The 18,144-nt window shown below is 38.2% G+C and overlaps 1 protein-coding gene across 1 annotated transcript in view; it reads right to left on the bottom strand.

Annotated features, from left to right (window-relative positions):
- Positions 1-2,388: 2,388 nt before the first annotated feature.
- The window catches only part of XRN2 (5'-3' exoribonuclease 2), an 86,389-nt gene continuing 70,633 nt past the window's right edge, over positions 2,389-18,144 (bottom strand). Inside the window, exons 28-30 of the mRNA XM_030558127.1 lie at positions 15,448-15,517; positions 8,750-8,894; positions 2,389-2,976 (exon numbers count right to left, since the gene is read on the bottom strand). Of these exons, the coding sequence (XP_030413987.1) occupies positions 2,914-2,976; positions 8,750-8,894; positions 15,448-15,517 (278 nt within the window). The 3' untranslated portion in view covers positions 2,389-2,913. The remainder of the gene's footprint in view (positions 2,977-8,749; positions 8,895-15,447; positions 15,518-18,144) is intronic.

The following is an 18,144-nucleotide window of genomic DNA, read 5'->3' as shown; positions in this document are numbered from 1 at the left end:
GAAGGCGGCTTTGCAAAGGGCTGCCCCCAGTGCGTGTCTTGGGAGGATCCGGACGGAGAATTCATAGAAAAGCGTCGTCTGCCTTTCAGCGCACCGGTATGGACCTGCTCCCCTTTTCGGTGTATTCATGGAAGCGGGGGTGAGAAACGGGCCCGAGGAGCATTGAGGGAGGGGAGTTGACCAGCAGCCCTTGGCCATACTGCGTCCCCACTACAGCTCCAGGGGCTGTTCAAATGAGGTGGCACCGAACCGCCCTTCGTTTCTCCAAAGCCCAGTTCTCACGGCTCCCTGCTCCCATCCAGCCTGAGTCCCCTCAACCTCCTGCCTGCTGCTGGCAACCTCAAGATCCATCCCAGGGGCTCCATCGACTTCTAGCCCGAGCCTTTCTCCCCACTCCCACAGCCGTTAGCGGCCCGCTCCCCAGGATGGGAGCAAAAAGCTAGAAACTAGACCAGCTCAGCCAAATGCAGGGAGGAAGGTGCGGTTTTAATGTCAGGACTGGCCCAGGGTTATGAGCCATTGTAAGCAGCCGCTCGCAGAGAAAAGGAAATCCCCTCCCTCCTCCGTGAAAGGACTTTTTTTTTTTTTAAGCCATGGACACAGCAGTCGCTTTGGTTGGAGGGTGTGTAAACATGTTCCTATCTGTTCGAAACATTCCCTCAGGGCCAAGTAGATCCTGAAAGATTCCTGCCCTGAATCGGTGCTAAAACCAGCTCTCCAAACCCCTCTTCCCTCACCAGAGTTTGTCCTGCTAACCTGGGAGGCTTTTTCTTTAACCAGACTATTGCATTAGCAGGTTGCCAGAGGAGAAGGGACTATTCAGATCCTAGGACCTCATGCACTACACAGCTAGTCTATGGAATTTCAGCCAGTAATTCCTGCAGTGGAGGGAATTCTTTTTCTCTAAGTGAAACTGATTTGTGCAGGAATAAATCTGAGTTACATCCCTCTCCTGAAATCCTTATTAAAGAATGGACTGTCACAGACTGGAACCTTGGCCAAACCCAGCCTGTGTGCAATTGCACATCTAACTATGCACACACAATTACTGCACTTGCAATTTTGATGCTTGGAGACAACTGGCCATGTGTTTATGCAATTGTAAGGCCATGCCCAAAAATGACCTTCTGAAAGTCACACCAATACTCCAATTGCACCATCAAATTATATATTTCTGCTTTGCAAGAAACAATGACACTTGTCTGAAGGGGTTACGGAGAAGATGCAATGCACAGAACAAGCAAATAGACAATAAGTGTACATGCAATTGCACTTATTTGCTACAAACACCAGAAATTCCCGACACGTACACTAGTTGTGAAAGATGCGAAGCCCAGGTACAAAGGTGCATTCAGTTTCCATTTGCAGGTGGTTTATTCTATAACACTTCAGCTGTCAGTCATATTTGAAAAGGATAAACAGAAACAGACATTTTCTTTAGATTTGATATTAAAAACACCCATACACGAGGTTGTGCTTTGAGAATGCCTATGTGTCTGAAAATTGAGTTTCACTGCTGCTCCTGTTCTGTTCAATAGCAAATGTTTATACCCACACAACATTTTAATGTAATGCACTATAGGCCATTGCAATCTGATGGTATACATCAGTTTCTAACAATATGACTACTCTTTTAATCACAAGTAGTATTCTGCTCCATCCCCAATCACATGCAAATGAATCTAGGTACAGGATTTTGTCCTTTCAAGGTTACGTTAGTCTGGTCTTTTTCCTTATATTTGAGTATTAACATTTACGCCCTTGAAGGAGGACACAGCTAAACTGCCTATATTAGATGGTCCAGGAGAGACTTTTTCTTATAACCTTGTGTAAGAGTTAAAAAAATACTTGCATAGAAAAAGGCTACAGTTATGCATATGAACATGTACATATTAAAGAAAAATATAAAATGGGATACTTAGCGATATTGCATCCATTTTTAAATAGTTTACTTAACCTGATGCACGGTGTATGTTAGGAGCAGAGAATTGTTTACTTTTTATGGGCAAACTAAAAGGTTTGGAGACTTTGAAAAATATGGATGTTTATAGAGGAGGATTTTCCAAGTTATTAATACCAAATAAAAGTGTGCATCTGCATTTAGATAAAAATTACACAAATATTCCAGAGGAAAGAGTCATAAGCCACTTAATACCAATGCACATTTTCAAAAGCCACTTCATAGGGCAGTCAAGTAAAAAGATAATATTTCAATATTCAATACACTGAATGCAAAACCCTTTGAAAATTACTAAAAAATGCACCCATTTACTAGCTAGCTAACGGTTTGTTAACCTTTGTTTGAAAACGTGATTCTGTAAAATATCTGTTAATTTCATATTCTATGAGGTAAAAGGCATATAAGAACAAGAACACAACAGACAAAAGTTGTAAAAGTTGAAACGTGTTTACTTAGAAGTCCAGAAATCAAATTCGAGAGAGAAATACATCAATGAAGTGTTGTTAAAAAGAATACGGACAAAAGCGTGTCTTTACATGTTGTGTTTCTTAGACTGCCCACTGTGCCTACCTTCACAGCTAATAAAACCCTATTTCTAGGCATTCTTTAAAAATCAGTATCTATTTTGGGGCTCTTATGTTGTGAATTAAAGGATGTTTTGATTTGCAATTGACAGGCATATGCTAGTATACAGGCAGAACAGTTCTCCTACTTCATGAAATGTCTCTCTCAAGCACATTAGTAAGTGCTTTACATGTCTTCTCCAGTACACTGTTTCAAAGCAACATAAAAACCCTTCACCCCCCCCCAAAAAATCAAATCTTATCAGTAAGAAATATACACAGTTAAAACACATATTGCAGTTTAAAAACTACTAGTACGTTTCTTAAAGATGCCTCATTTTTCCACAACTATTGTAAAAACAGATTTTGATGACGGAAGATTTCAAGAGTCTAATTCCAGTTGTATCTTCCAGCGGGAGGTGGCAAAGGGTAGGGCCTCCCAGGGCCATATCCCTGCAAACAAAAGCAAGGGTTTATTTTCTGGATTACTGTCACAGCAAACAAGTTAGCCTAGCTTCAGACTCCATGCAAAACTGAAACAATAAAGCAGTTACACCGAAAGAGACCAAAGAAAGAGCTAAACATCTCTTAATAGTGTTTACAAATGCTCTCCTGAATACACACACTTCAGCTCCTACACAAGGAATGAATTCTGTACAACACCAACCTCACACTTCCATGTGTGTTGGAAAAGATTTAATAATCCTAAACGAGAAAGCCAAAAGGCAGCATTGAGGGTGATTTGAGCTGCGGAAGTACCTGCTAACCTTTTGCTTCCAGTGATAGTGGAATTTAAAAGATGCAAAATGAAAACAAGAGCAGGATTTGAAAAGCAAACTTTGTAAATCCATGAAGAAAATGTGGCTCTGCAATTCTGTATATATAGACACACGTGCGCACGCACATTTTACACGGACTAATAGTGGAAAGTAGAATACCTTCAGCATGCACAGTAAGGGTGCGCTTTGACACCTAGGTGTCATCTTAACCTTCTCATTATGGTTAATTTATACAATGTTTTGAAATACAAGTCCAAGTCTGTATATTTTAGTTGTAGACAGCTGATCTTCTGCCAAAGCAAAAACCATATGTTTTTACAGATACATGAGACTTTTCTTGTTGGATGCATTTCTGTTGTGCTGGCTTCTTGTAGGCATCAGTTCCATTTTAAGTAGCATTTAAAATACTAGGTGACATGATATCAATGCATGTCAACAGACTGAGTACTGAAAGTACAGAAGACTTCAAGGAAAATGGTTACCATTTTAGATATACATTTGTATTTAATTTAGTTGCCACACCCAATACATTAGATTCACGGTGATAAGTTTATTTGAGGGGATTTAGAGAGACAGTCAACTTGAATCTCCCTCCAAACTGAAAATTTGGTGACTAATAATCCCAAACTTTACCATAAGAGGCCAAAGGAAAGTTACAATCCTCTATTTTCAGTTTATTCTGGTGATGTGACACACTAGGTATATACCGTCTGTCACTTCTCTGGGAGAGATGGTGACAGCTCTTTCCCCAGACTTTTCCAGAGGGTGATTAGGAGTAAGAGCTGCAGCTAAACTGACTCCAAAGGGCAGCAGGCAAACAAATGCAAAAGGAGCGGCTCATCCAAGCCTGGTGGTGTTATTCTTGCGCAGCCCCCAAGCCCTTTCTAAACAGAGCTCCACACCATCCATCCCTTCATTTAAAAGAGATTGATGAGTAAGTGGTTTAAAAACGTGCTCTAACAGGAAGCTTTTGTTTAAAAAATAAAATCAATTTAAACAAAAATCATGTTGAGTGCATTCCTTTAGAAGTCTCTTAGTAGAATAAAATGGTGCACCAGAGAGAGAGAGAGAGAGAGAGAGAGAGAGAGAGAGAGAGAGAGAGAGAGAGAGAGAGAGAGAGAGAGAGAGAGAGAGAATATATATATATTTTTTTTTTTTGCAAGAAACATTGTATATGATCATACAATTAGACTCTGATACAGAGTTGCACAGGAAAGAATTATTCCTAATGTTTAATTCCTATATTATAGGCTAACTATTAAGATAAGTATGTCTGCAATACAATGCATTTTATTCTTTACACTTCTGCTGTGTTTGTAAGGTATATTTACAAAAGTCTGCTACAACAGTGATCTGCACCAAAGACAGTCACATCAGTTCTGTGAGCACTCCGTGGTAGCATATGTATTAACCCCTGCGGGCCATGCCGTTGCAAAGGATTTAGGGGTGAAGGGAGCTGATAATTACTTATGCTACTATAAAAAGTGTGTCCACTTTCGTTTTAAGCCTTTTTCAGGGCTTTAAAGCTTCGACATTTATAGATAACACCAGTTTCAGACACTGTTTTGCACTCCTAAAACTCTAATGTGGCTTATAATGTAACATCAGTATTTACTCGCCCCAAGACCATAATGTGAACTAAAACCTCATTAAAAAAAAAATAAAAGAAGGCTTAATTACAAAAATTAGACAAAAGCAACCGTCTTAAAAAGGGGTTACACAGAAGGGAAGTTGACATAAGGATACTTCTAAAAAAGTAAGCCTTCTTGGCTTGAAGTTGTATCTCCCCTACTACTATCACATATTAGAATATGACCAGGAACGCCGTCACTGCCTGGACTGAACTTCACTGCAGGATCAAGCAGAAGATAAGTCCTGCATTTATGACACTAGACTTGAATATCAGAAATTCAGTAAGTCTGCTGTCTAATGTGGCTTCTATCTAGTGCAACAGGGGAACAATCTGCTAGAATTGTGAGGGGACAAGGAAAGATTTAAATAATCTATTGGCGTATAATAATTTGGTCTGTCAGAGTGCACCATGCCAGACTTCTCTGCTAGCTCCATCAATACTAGTTTTCATAAAATATCCTGTTTTGAGCTCTTAAGATGACATATGGAAGGTTTTCTTTGTGAACTGATGCAGGGCTCCTTTCTTGAGTCTACAATACAAACATTTTTTCTGAGAAGCACCATCTCTACTTTTCTCAGTGGACTGTTAACCCTTATGTATAGTGACTATAATTTTAATGTCAACAATGAACTATTCCAGTGCTCACTGATCTGTTTAGCAGAAATATCTGGTGATTCTAGGGTTGTGGAGCAGAGTTTGGGACTGCAGAGGGAGGATGAGTATCCAATTTTCCAGTTTGGTTTCAGTGCTCTCCCCCTACTTCCCAAGCCCTGAGAATACTTCATTCCTTTTTTACTTATCACAACAGCTCATATTGTGGACTGGTGCAATTACGCATTTATTCTTGGTTTTCAAGCTTCTGGGTGAAAATCCATTTTAAGTAATTCCATTAAAGCTTTCCAGAACTCACCCTGACAATACATATCTTTTAGCAAAATTCAACCATTGTATTTAAGAAGTGTGGTGTAGATTAAGAAGGTTCTAGTATGGTTTAGCCAATCAATCATTGTAGATAGAATCACACTATGTTAAAAGAAGTGACAGCCCAGTCAGTGCCCCAGGCTAGCACCCACGGAATCTGATCTCCTCTACACAGGCCAAATAGTGTTAAAAAATGGTTTGTCTACACTAGGGTTTAAAAGCCACACCTGAGTGTTTTAAACTTTGCTAACAGGCCTATACCTGATAAGCCTATTCTTCCCTGTCATACTCCAAACCAGAGAAGCAGCTTGAACTAAAGACATTACCAAACTGATCTTTAAAGCTTTTTCAGAAAGGTCTCTAGTTCAGAGAAAGATCTCACTGTTGCTAATACAGGTTCTTCTGAATGAGTGTAGCGTTAGGAGCACTAAGGCAGTTCATCTGCTGGCTGCAGATGTTTCAGCATCACGTAATCCTGCAAAACTAGAGACGTGAGGATGGAAATAGTGTTGGCAGCTGACAAGCTGCCTCCCCCGGGCTCCTATCACTGATTCAGCCTTGGTAACGGTGGGAAATTTATCAAGAATTTCCCTAGAGCAGAGATGGCCAAAGCAGCTTCATTGTTGTCACACACTTTGGTTGATGCCACATTTGAAAAGTCCATTACAAAAATTACATCTTCTTGAAATAGGGCTATTTAAATGAGCTATGTAAACACGACTACCAGAGACTGCCACAAATGTATATTATGCTGGTGTGTGTGTGTGTGGGGGGGGGGGGTGTTTTCGTAAGTTGCTTTAAACAGCCACATTACAAATCATCAACTCATTTATAGAGCATTCAAGTAAAAATGATCCACTGTAACAGAGAAGGGAAACATGATGGGGAGAAAAAGCCACAGCAGGAAATTCACACTAGCAAGCACTAAATGACAACGGTTTAATGCTCTGAATAGGCTTATTAGAGAGATAAGGAGGGTGAGATAGTATCTTTTATTGGACCAACTTCTGTCGGTGAGAGAGAGAAACTTTTGAGCTACAGAGCTCTTCTTCAGGGCTAGGGAAGGTACTTAGAGTGTCATGGCTAAATACAGAATCAAGCAGGTGTTTAGCGTAAGTGGTTAGCACACAGAAGTTGATCCAATAAAAGATATTACCTCACCCACCTTGTCTCTCTAATATCCTGGGATTGACATGACTACAACAATATTGCATATTGAATAGGCTTGTAGGCTAACCAAACGGAATTTTCAGAATTAAGTGCATAATTTTCTCATTAGACATGAAATATAAGTTTGTATCCAAGCAATTACCCTAGCAAAGCAGATACGGATATTGACTCATCGTTGTATTACTCGTTTTACACTGGCATAACACTGAATTCAATGAAGTTACAACAGAGTAAAACTGAAGGCAGGCAGATTTAATGCAACTGATTCATCACTAAGAGGCTTGGGTAGTTACCCAGCATGTGTGGTAAAGGCCAGAACTTATCCTTCTGATAATAACTAGATCCTTCTACAGTTGGGAGCGGGGGAGAGTATGAGAAACTGCTTTAAAAATGAACAAAGATAAAAAGGAAAGTATTTTCAAACTTTCAGCCACATGGGGATGGGGGGTGGGAGGGGGAAGGGCACCACGCACAGCATTTTAGTGCCTGGTGGGCAGCAGAAGACACTAAAAAGAGAAAACTGTTCCCCTCCTTGGGAGCTAGTCACTAGTAGTATTTCTGGGCCAGACCCTACGAAAATAAGACAAAGGTATACTTACATTCTTATTAATGGCTCACACCTTTGCTTACACATCATGTTGGAAAACAACATGGGTACCCAGCAGGTAAAAGGGAGATAATTCTTACTGCTTCTCCAGCTGCTACTTGGTAGCCTGCCTGCCTGTTGAGCACTACAAGCTCTGGTTTCCAAAAGACAGCATCTGCCTCATACTCAAATAGCTGCCTAAAGTGTAATCAGGACATCAATCGCGTGTTTTACTACTGTGCTATGCCACACAGTTTCTGTACCCAAGGTTTCTAGTACAACTGTGCATCCTGATGTGTTACCAATTTATTGGGAAACTAGAGGAGAATGTGTGCAGAGAACGATATGCTCTTGTTTTTGGATGTTTAATACATATATATTGTACTTTTAAAATGATGGCAAGACCACCTAAGGTTTGAATATGAACTCTCTAATGTTTGCTTACTTATAATTTCAACAGATAACACTGATATTTAAGCCCTCCTATTTTTATCAATTTAAATGTTCACAGTTGAAGTAAATTATGGGGAGCTCAGACAACTTAATGACAGATTTTATATTAAAAAAATTAAAGTTTTATAACTGTTAATATTAATCGTCATCACTACGTGTCAAAAATATACCAGGTAAATATCCTTTGAATCAAACTCCCAAAAGTTCTCCAGCAGCATTTTTTCTTTGCCTAGCTGTAAGTTTTGATCATCATTGATGGAAATATTTTATTCATCTGTTTGTGTGGCTAGAGTGAAATCAACAGTTACTGACAGTTACCAATGAAAATCAAATTCTTCCAAGAGTAGCTAGCTACACACATGCGTACACCTGTACATCTTTGGCTATTAGCGTCTAATAGGGCAATAGTTTCCAGGCTAAGTCAAATCAGTATCTTTCAGCAAAAAGAAAAAAAAATTAACGATAGATGCTTTAAATGTGTGGGTTTGCTATATCCTTCAGTTCACCTATGAGGAGGTGCTAAAGACAAACCCCTAAAACAGAACCATCTTAAGCTTTAAAATGAAACAGAAGATTTTACTTGCAGAATTATTTGCGGTGAGTATTTTCCCTTTTCCCATAAAACAGATACTGCACAAGTGACCCAGAAGAAAACAATGTACAATCACACAGTGCTTTTTTTACCTGTCTTCCCCTATCCATTCGATCATCAGGTCTGTGGGGGTAATTCATTGGTCCACCTAGTCCTTGGTACTGATTTTGCTGGAATGCTGCACCCTGGGATTGCAGCATGCGGTTCCAAGATATAAGAGGGGCAGCCCCAGAATTTCTGTGTAAAGAACATGTGTATTATAGCATGTTATTAATTTATATATAACTTCATATTACAAAGCCCAACCTTTTGTAGACATGTATAATAAATGGTTCGATTTGCTTAAGCCCAGATCTATCGTGTTAATTGCATAGTCATATTACAATCTATAGGAGCTACAAGTGCCTCTAAATGATTTGGCTCACACCGTATAAGGAAGAAGCCCTGCAACATTTTAACTATCAGACCAGGTTTACTCACTGCGTCACTCTCAAACATACTAAGGTGGAGAAACAGATGCTTTTGAAAGAATGCAAATTCAATTTTGCAGAGTCAGGGATTTTTTTTTAACTCCCTAAAAGGATTTTGCTCATCCTGTATTTTAGAGGCAGGTTTCCAGTCTGTTTGCAGTGACTGCCAATGTAGATTTGAAACAAAACATCACTGAGTTAGCTAAATGTAACACACTATCCAACGAGTAAACATGTGCAACACAGGAGAATGAAGCTTTATTTTCTAAATGTCCAGACTCTTTCTGGGAGTCCATTCTTTCTAGTTAATTGCAGGTTGCAAATGAATTCTTACTGCTGAGTATTTTGAATCTAGGGTAGGGGCCTTGGCTGTTTTTTCCCATCCATTATTCTGCTCAATATGTCAGAAGGTCTGATCGGGAAGAAACCTTTTCAAGTTCTATTGATGCAGTTTTCAATTGACCATGGTGACCTAGCAACATGAGCACTAATTGGCACGGACTGACTGACATTTGGTGTACAGTTTATATGGGAACACAAATTCAACATTTATTTTAACCTAGTTTCTTGCTGTTAGTAATCTAGGATGAGAAATATTTAATTGCCTCCGAGTACCTAGTCTAAAATTATACATATAAAACAGACATATCAAATCCTTGTTTTATTACAAATATTCACAAAAATATATAGCCATGTGCTGCTTAGGACATGATCTCTCCAATGCTAGAGAATCCAAAATCCACATTTTCTGCAGAGAACACATACAACATTGTGTTGAGGGCAAAGAGACTTCCTTAGAAAATTTTGATATTATTCACTGCAATTCATATACAAATCCTGTAAATTTAAATCTGTTTTGGTTACTGTTCAACAGGTATACATTGATATTCTATTATGATCTCTGAGCAAATGAGGAAAGTAATTAGCATAAAATATCAAAATGTTGGACAAACATTTAATTTTAAAATTGATTGTAATGACACTAATGTTAGTATTACTTTCCTTGTCTTTGAAAACCTCTGGCTGGATCCATTTGGTTAAAGATACTACAGTCATCCCTGCCAGAATTCTACCAAAGTCAATGAAGTAACACCGAGGCTGAATTTGACCCCACTCTACTCAAGCAAGCACTCAGGGTTTTAATAAGGTGATCACATTCTCCTTCTTGAAGATTATAAAAGCATATTACACATAGCTGCCTGTACAACAGCTGAAAGATCAGCGTAGGGCTTATGAGGGAAGGACTAGTGGGGGTGGGGAACGTTTTAATGCAGTTTAATATGAACTTCACTGATAGGAATGGAGACAAAGTCTATATTAAGCCAGTGCATTGATCATGGCAAGCTGTTTCTGAAAACACAAAAAGGTAAATATAACAAGATGGGGGAAAAGTACACATTTAAAGAGGGGATTTCATGTTTAAATTCCTATTCCCATTCATTTTAGTTTTACACTGTAAAAATTGCATTATGTTTACTTTATCTGGCCAGATTTTAAGAACAGTTATGATGTCCAAAACCTAGGCAATAAGAACTCTTACTGTCCACAGAGATAAAAGAACAAGATTCCTAACATGAAGTACAACTCATGCTAGATGCTGGATGCATAGTTGGCACTTATAAGCAATATGCAAAATAATATTACAGAAACAGAACTAAACATTGCACAGAAGCAAAACCTTAATTACTGCTGAATTATAAACCCCTTTTACCTATTTTCCATCTCAAACAGGAGACTATGCATTCATAAAATGTTATCTGAAACATTTACTAGTCAGACCAATATTGTAATTATTTAAAATCAATGGCAAGGTGAATTAAGCACTCAAGATCACCTAAGACTAATGTGGAGATATTCCTTTAGTTTAAATACATGTTTAACAATGTTTTTATTTTATATTTCAAGAAAATAATATCCTCATCTTAAGGTAAAACAGTGGATTCAAAATATGTCTTGATATTTTGTCAGATAAATCATAGTGGTGACAGGAGAAAATTCCATCAAAACACTATGAACATTAAGTAGCATGAACTTTGGTCTTTCATTAACTAACAATCATTTGATTTCAGTAAGTTTGCCAACATTTCCATTATAAAGTCACTTTGCCACAAAAGTCTATGTAGGCTAGGCTTCTGTAAGGTCTCTCTTGGTAAAATTTTAAAAACAGATTCCATTTAAATCAATATGTTTAAATTCTATGCAAATACCAAGGGACTGTGGTTAAAAAGCATTTGTGCCTTTGTAACTCAAGGTGATCCTAAACAAGTTAAATTATTCAGGCAGTTAAGTGCGTAACATGAATTTGGAGTATTTAACTCCCCCCAAACCACCCCAAGCAGTAATTAAATAGCCAATATGTTGATTTTTTATAAGACAATATGCATGTACAGCAACAACTATTCAGAAAGGATTTTAGCAATTCACAGTTATTGCATACAGGGCAAAAGTTACACAATATATTTTTGTATTAGGCAAAATGTACATTAACTTTAGCAGTGTAATTTTGTAAACTGCACATTAGGAGTGCTTACTAAGATGGATTGACAATGTACTGTGAGTGTTTCATAGATTTAAAAGCTTGTTAGATATTTCTATTGTTTTCAAGCCACTGTAAAAGTAAAACAGAGCTATTTAGTATCATCAGAAGATTTTAGCTAAACCTTTTAAGTTACTGAATATTTATATAGCATCTAACATTTTCAAAATGCTGTGCAAGTACTACATAGTATTAACAGCAACAAACCCAGCATCCAGACTTCCATTCTGTCCTTCGCTCATTAGGTTATGCACCTTCTTCATATGCCAAAACAATATTAATGCAAGATTACAGTTGACATTTTAATCTGACAAATCAGAAAATTAAAAGTTACAGTTTCCACAGCAATAAATTCTGTGTTATTGTGCATATGTATTACCACTGGATCTAGGCTCTGTCTTAATATATAGCTTGACCCCTTAATATACATGCAGTCATACAGAGTCACAGACAGAAGGGCAGTGCCCTTTGTGCTGTATTTGAATTAGGACAAAACATGATACATTACCCAATATTGTATGATTGTGTAATGAAACCCTAATACACATGGTAAGTGACAGTTATGGTTGCTTTAGGAAGGTGTTCTATAATAAAAAAATGTTAATATATTTCAGACCTCAAATGATTTAAAACAATCCTAGCTTAGTTTAGATTTTCAAATTATGCCATCAACACTCAGTGAAATGATCGTGTTCTCTTCCCTGAAATGCTAGGAAGCGAGGCTCAAACCAGATCTCTCAAGCTTTCTAGTGGTATGATCAATGAAGCCCACAAATAACATTAAATATATAAAGCTTCTAAAATATAGTAATTAAGTCCAGCTACTGCCATTGAAAAAAAAACAAGCCTCGAACACAAAGCATTCTCACACAGTGGTGCTGGAACAATTTTTATAGTGGGGGTGCTGAGAACCACTGAACCAAAACTGTCAACTCTGTATAAAGGAAACCACTTCAAGCCAGTGGGTGCAGTTGCACCCCCAGCATCTCTAGTTCCAGCACCTATGTTCTCACATGCTTATTTAGTATTAATCAGGCCTAAAATGCTTCAGATTTTAGATTGACTGTATCAGAACTTCTCAGATCAGCAAGACTGTTTGTTCGCAAGTATGCAGCAGCTGCTCTGTTCATCAGTAACTTCCTGTGGTTTTAATAATTTATTCCCCCTACATATACTTTTGAGACTGTTACACCACTAGCTCTACAAACATACACACTCCTGTACAGATAACATGCTTATTTTGATTCTGAGAGAAGCATTTTATAAGCACCAAGTTTCCCTCCTGCAAGCCAAAAATCTGACCACTTTCAACCCAGCCTTCCAGATATCTTTGAACCTGCTTCACTGGCTCCTCAAAAGATTCATTGGCAGGGATGGGACTACATCAATATTCCCTGCTGGCTGTTGTAAGTGGAGGAGGTTCCATTCTCCCAGTCCTGCCTCCTTTAGGTGAAGAGTTTCTTCCTGGTTGTGTTGCTCCCCCTGTATGTTATTATTTCAATGCCTATTCATTTCCCAATTTGCCCCAACCCAGGCAGAGCAAGAGGAGGAACAATCAGCAGGAGCAGGCAGTGGCAAAACAGCACGTGGACAGCAGTGTCCCATCACAAAAACTTGATGGCAACTTCCCTCCTGCTGGGTAGCTATCCACAAGCTGAAAACTACGACTCTATAGGGCATTAGAACAAATAAAAGAGTCCCAGGTCTAAATGATTATCAGGTCTATTACAACCAACTCTCCCCCAATCTCAAGGTCCTTTAGAAGCACGGGCAGAGAGTCTGTTCAAACATGCAAATATTCAGGCCCATCACCTTTTAGATGCATGCTTAACTTAGTAAGACAAGTCATTTAATGTCAATGCTCAGTGCATGTAAACATTTGTAACTTTTTTTCTTTCTAATCAAGTATCGTCAGGAACATGGTGGGTGTATTTGTCCTCACTGGGGAGCTAAGTCTGGCAAGCTAGTGGTTTCATAAATCGAAGAGGTATGAACACAAAAAAGTACCAGAAAAAAAAAATCTTGATTTATGACAAGCCACCTTACTTTCATTTAAAAGCTGGAAGGATTTTCTGCAAACTTGCCAAAGAGATTCCCTTCTTGGCTAAGCCATGGCATGAACGACTTCAGTCCCATCAAGTGATTGGAGGAAGATTGAAAATGGAAGCTTAAGAAATGAACGGCGATCTCCACATTGTGACATAACTAGCACATCGCACAATGTTCACACATCCCACCCCCTACAATACTGAAAGCACACTGGGTAAGGTATATGTTGGCATCACTGGCTCCTTAACTATACAAGTGAGGCTGTATAGCCAGATGTCTGGACCCAAAGTACAAGCATCTTTCCAATGTTAAAAGGAAATTAAGTTCTGTGCCCCCATGCCAAGACCTCTCCACTATAAAACTATAATACGCGCGCGCCAGCATTGATTGAAGAGGTGGAAGTGTGAAGCTGGAAATCCAGAAGCCAAAACAGAAATTTTAGTTCAATTATACTGAATCAGTGAAATTAGCAGCCCAACAGAATGACATTCTAGAATAGAATGAAATTCCTACCATTGTAAAAAAACATTACAAGTTACCGAAGTGCATAGTACTGTTTCCTTAAAAAAAAAACAAAAGTTATTTGTAAACCTTCTTTTAGTTAAGATCAGGTATTTCAGTTTGTTACATTGCTGAAAATAATCCTGAAAATAAAGTTTATAAGGCAAGATTCCACATTAAACATGGCAAATTAAAGGGAAATTGGACTGATTTTGAGAGAGATAAAAATGCTTGCCATGGAAGGTGTGCATATTTGTTATCAGCCCAACAACTTTTCCCCAGTCTGATTCTTTTCAGCATTAACAGCTGTAAGTAAACATAGTGTGTCGAAGTTAGTGTCCATTTTAAATATGTATTCGAAAATTGCACTATATATCTTGATATAAGTATTTATAGCACCAGATATCCTGGAGTTTGTAAAGTCCATCCGACTTAAGGGAATACAACTTATCAATGAAGGAACACATGTAAAACATCCCTTATTATCAAACCATGTCACATTCTTTCTATTCCATGGTACTTATTGGACTGCAGATTCTATAATCCTCCTCTGAGTCCCTTCTGCATTTAATTCAGTTCAGTCTTAAGTAGTTAAAGAAACTGTTTTCAGTGGCAACTAATAACTACTGACCTACAGTGACACTGCCCTACAATAGGCTTGTCAGGCCTGAAAAAGTTGTACCAAAGAAGCTGATTAGGACTTCAAGAGGTTTGTAGCAAGAATCAATGGCTAGTCTGTACTAATGCTGTGGTTCCAGCACAGAAATGATAAAAGTGGAACACCATTAGTTATGCCTCATTAAGCTCCACAACCCTCCTAAAAAGAAATTTGTTTAGCCTGTATAAAAATCTAATGCAGTTTTAAGCTCTCTGTGTTGAATTTCATGGTATCTCAAAAGCTTCAATAAGATAAAGGCCAAAGATCCAAGAATGGTAACCAAAGCATCAACAGTAAAGTTAATTTTGAAGTTTTTGGTTTTCAATAGAACGTGTTTTTTCCTTTTTTGCTTTCTTTCTTAGCCAGAAACTCAATCTTTTAAAAAGAGAAATACTGAATTTTGCAACCCACAATAAAAATACATCATGGATTTAATATCTTGTAACAGTTTGTTTTTAAAAACTAATATATTTAAATAGAAAAAAAAGCCTAGTTTTAAGACTAACGAATAACATATTGTGGACTATGAGGGAGCTAAATATTTAAAAACTTTTTACAAAATTTAAGTGGCCATACCTTTCATATCTCTGTGGTGGCTGTTGAAACAGAGGTGTGGGACCTCGCCATGATTCTTGGGGCCGTAGATCTGTATAATAAAACAAAACAAAAAAGTCAAACAATATGCAAAAACCAGTTCCATATATCACTTATTGTTAAATACGTGTTAAAAAAATTTTTTTAAAAGTTTCAGAGAACTAACAAAAAACCCCAAATTGGACTTGCTGCCAAATACTTTTGGGCCACCGTTTTTACAGTTACACCAATGTTGAGTAAAGTAATTCCACTGACTTCAGCGGAGTAACTGTGACTTGAAACCGGTGAAAGAGCAGAGTTTCTCCATTTGTATCTTATTAATATACACAATGGAAAGCTAAATTTCAGGTAATCAAGAGGAAAAAATTACAATGACTGGGACCAATACACTGGTTAATGTTTTAAACCTCTGAATGTACACATTTTCTGGAATTTTTACAACGAAAGAAATCATATGACTTCTACTACAACTTTTGAAAAGCCTCTTTCAGACAACATTTAGCATTACCACCAAATACATTCACCAATATGCCAGGATGTGTGATCTTTGTAATTAGAGGGGGGGAAAGCAAATTGATAATGAACTGCAATATTTTTATAAGCATCAACCAATAATTCTGTCCTCTTTATTAGGCTGAATTATTCACCCTACAACCTGAAAGCTGATAGGGTGGAGACATGATTTAAGAATGCTGTATTTTCAACTTTGTCTGGCCACCAGAATATTATGATTTACTATGGGCCCTTCTGAACAGTTATTATACAGATGGAAAAAAAATTGGTAAAATCTGGCTCAGAGCACATGGCATTGCAGCAGTAAGAAACGGTAATGAAAGGGACCACCCACTTTTCAATTGTTTTCTTGTACTCAAGCTCTAACTCTGTACAAAGATGTACCAGCAACAACTTAGCTTTAATAAGACATGCAATTAAATGGCTGCTCTTCTTCTAAATAAATTGACCAGTAAACAGGATGAAAGAAACATCTAATCAATAGCTCCCTGGTCAGTTCACAACACTTAAATTGTGTATCAGTCAAAAGCTTCGGTTTCAGTGACATCTTTGATTATCTTCAATGGTGTGTAAGTGTGACCTAATTATAACAGCTGGTTCCAGAAGTTGTCTAATGGATATGCTTTGATAGGATAGTAATACCCCGTTAAATTGTCAATATTCAAGGACACCAAAGCTTAGCAATACTTTGATAGAACTCTACATTTACGTTTCCAATTGAGCTTTTAAGAAAAGCATGGATAGGGGGAAATCTAGCCTCTCTTCTAGGAACTCAGGCTGGATTGCTTGTGCATTTTAATGGTCTGACGTGAACAGAAACCTTTTATGGTAGCACTTGAGAGAACTCTGTAGTGTGGGCAGGTCCTACTGAAGATAACAGCTTTGCTGGTAGAAATAAATTCTGATCTCCAACAGTTCTGCTCTTCCTGCCTTGAGCCTCCTTTGATCAGAATGAGGCATGCTCACATAGGCTAGATTACAAAGTTACTTGTAGCGTGGACAATATATCCATTAGAGACTAGACTGAGATTCCCCAAACTCATTTAACTTGTAACTAATTGCTAATTTGAAGATAATGCATTATATATAAAAACAATGGTTTAGGGTGACCAGAGTGGCTGGGGAATTTATGGGATCAAATCAGGAAAAGGAAAAAATAGACTAATCAGAAAGTTTAAACAGTGAGGTCTATTATAGAGGATAGGACACTTCAAGAGAAGTGGATTCATCATTCTAATTAGGATAGTACCAAAGCTCTTGAGTATGTATTGCAGGGAACAGTACTGACTATACTGACCATTTCAATCTTCCATGATCCATAGTTTCAAACTTTAATTTTAAACAAACTCCATTTGAAAAGAAATGCAAAATGAAAGATCTGCATTTCAGGATTAAATATTTAACCCAAAGGTATGCCCATAATTCTTTTAATTAGACTGTCCACCTGGTGTCTCATAGTCCTGGTAAATGGCCCCACTTTTCCATTCATAGCTGTCAAGAAAACTGTCCCCATTCCTGGGCTTGGACTCTACCATGGTGATCCAGCCATATAAGACCTCTAGGCTAGATTCCTTAGTTCTCAGTACCTAAATAATACGGTCACCGGGTTCCCAAACTAACAGCTGTTCCATATGCTCAGAAACATCGCTCCAGCACTCTGATCTCTTTAACTGGCTCCCTATTGAACGCCTTGTCAAATTCATGGTTTTTGGGCCCAGTTTTAAGGGCTCCCCAGGAGACTCTTCCCCAAATTACTTCAGGGACCACCTCACGATGTGCTAACATGACCTAGGCACAATAGATGCATGCCACTGAAACAAAATAAGAACTTCCCAAGTCAGAGTTATGTTCAGGAGACAGATCTTTCAGCAGCTGACCCACAAACCTGGAACTCACTGCTGGAGGAGGCTGGGATGAAAAACTCCCTTTGATCTAGCTGTCCCACAGCCACCCCGCAAAAAGAACCAACTAGTGAACAAAAATTAAATACAGTCCTTGCTGACTATAGGGAAAAGGGTTTTTTTGTTTTTTTTTAATGTGTACGCTTTATAATGTTGGGAGCCACTCAGATACAGCTGTAAAAGAACTCAGACAGACTAACCAGATTATTGTGTGTCTGCTGATGGACAGCAGCAGCAGTATGAGAGTCTAGGGGGTGGGGAAAAA

The sequence above is a fragment of the Gopherus evgoodei genome, chromosome 3 (genome assembly GCF_007399415.2).
Source record: "Gopherus evgoodei ecotype Sinaloan lineage chromosome 3, rGopEvg1_v1.p, whole genome shotgun sequence".
Taxonomy (NCBI): domain Eukaryota; kingdom Metazoa; phylum Chordata; order Testudines; family Testudinidae; genus Gopherus; species Gopherus evgoodei.
This window is presented reverse-complemented; position numbering and strand designations above follow the sequence as displayed.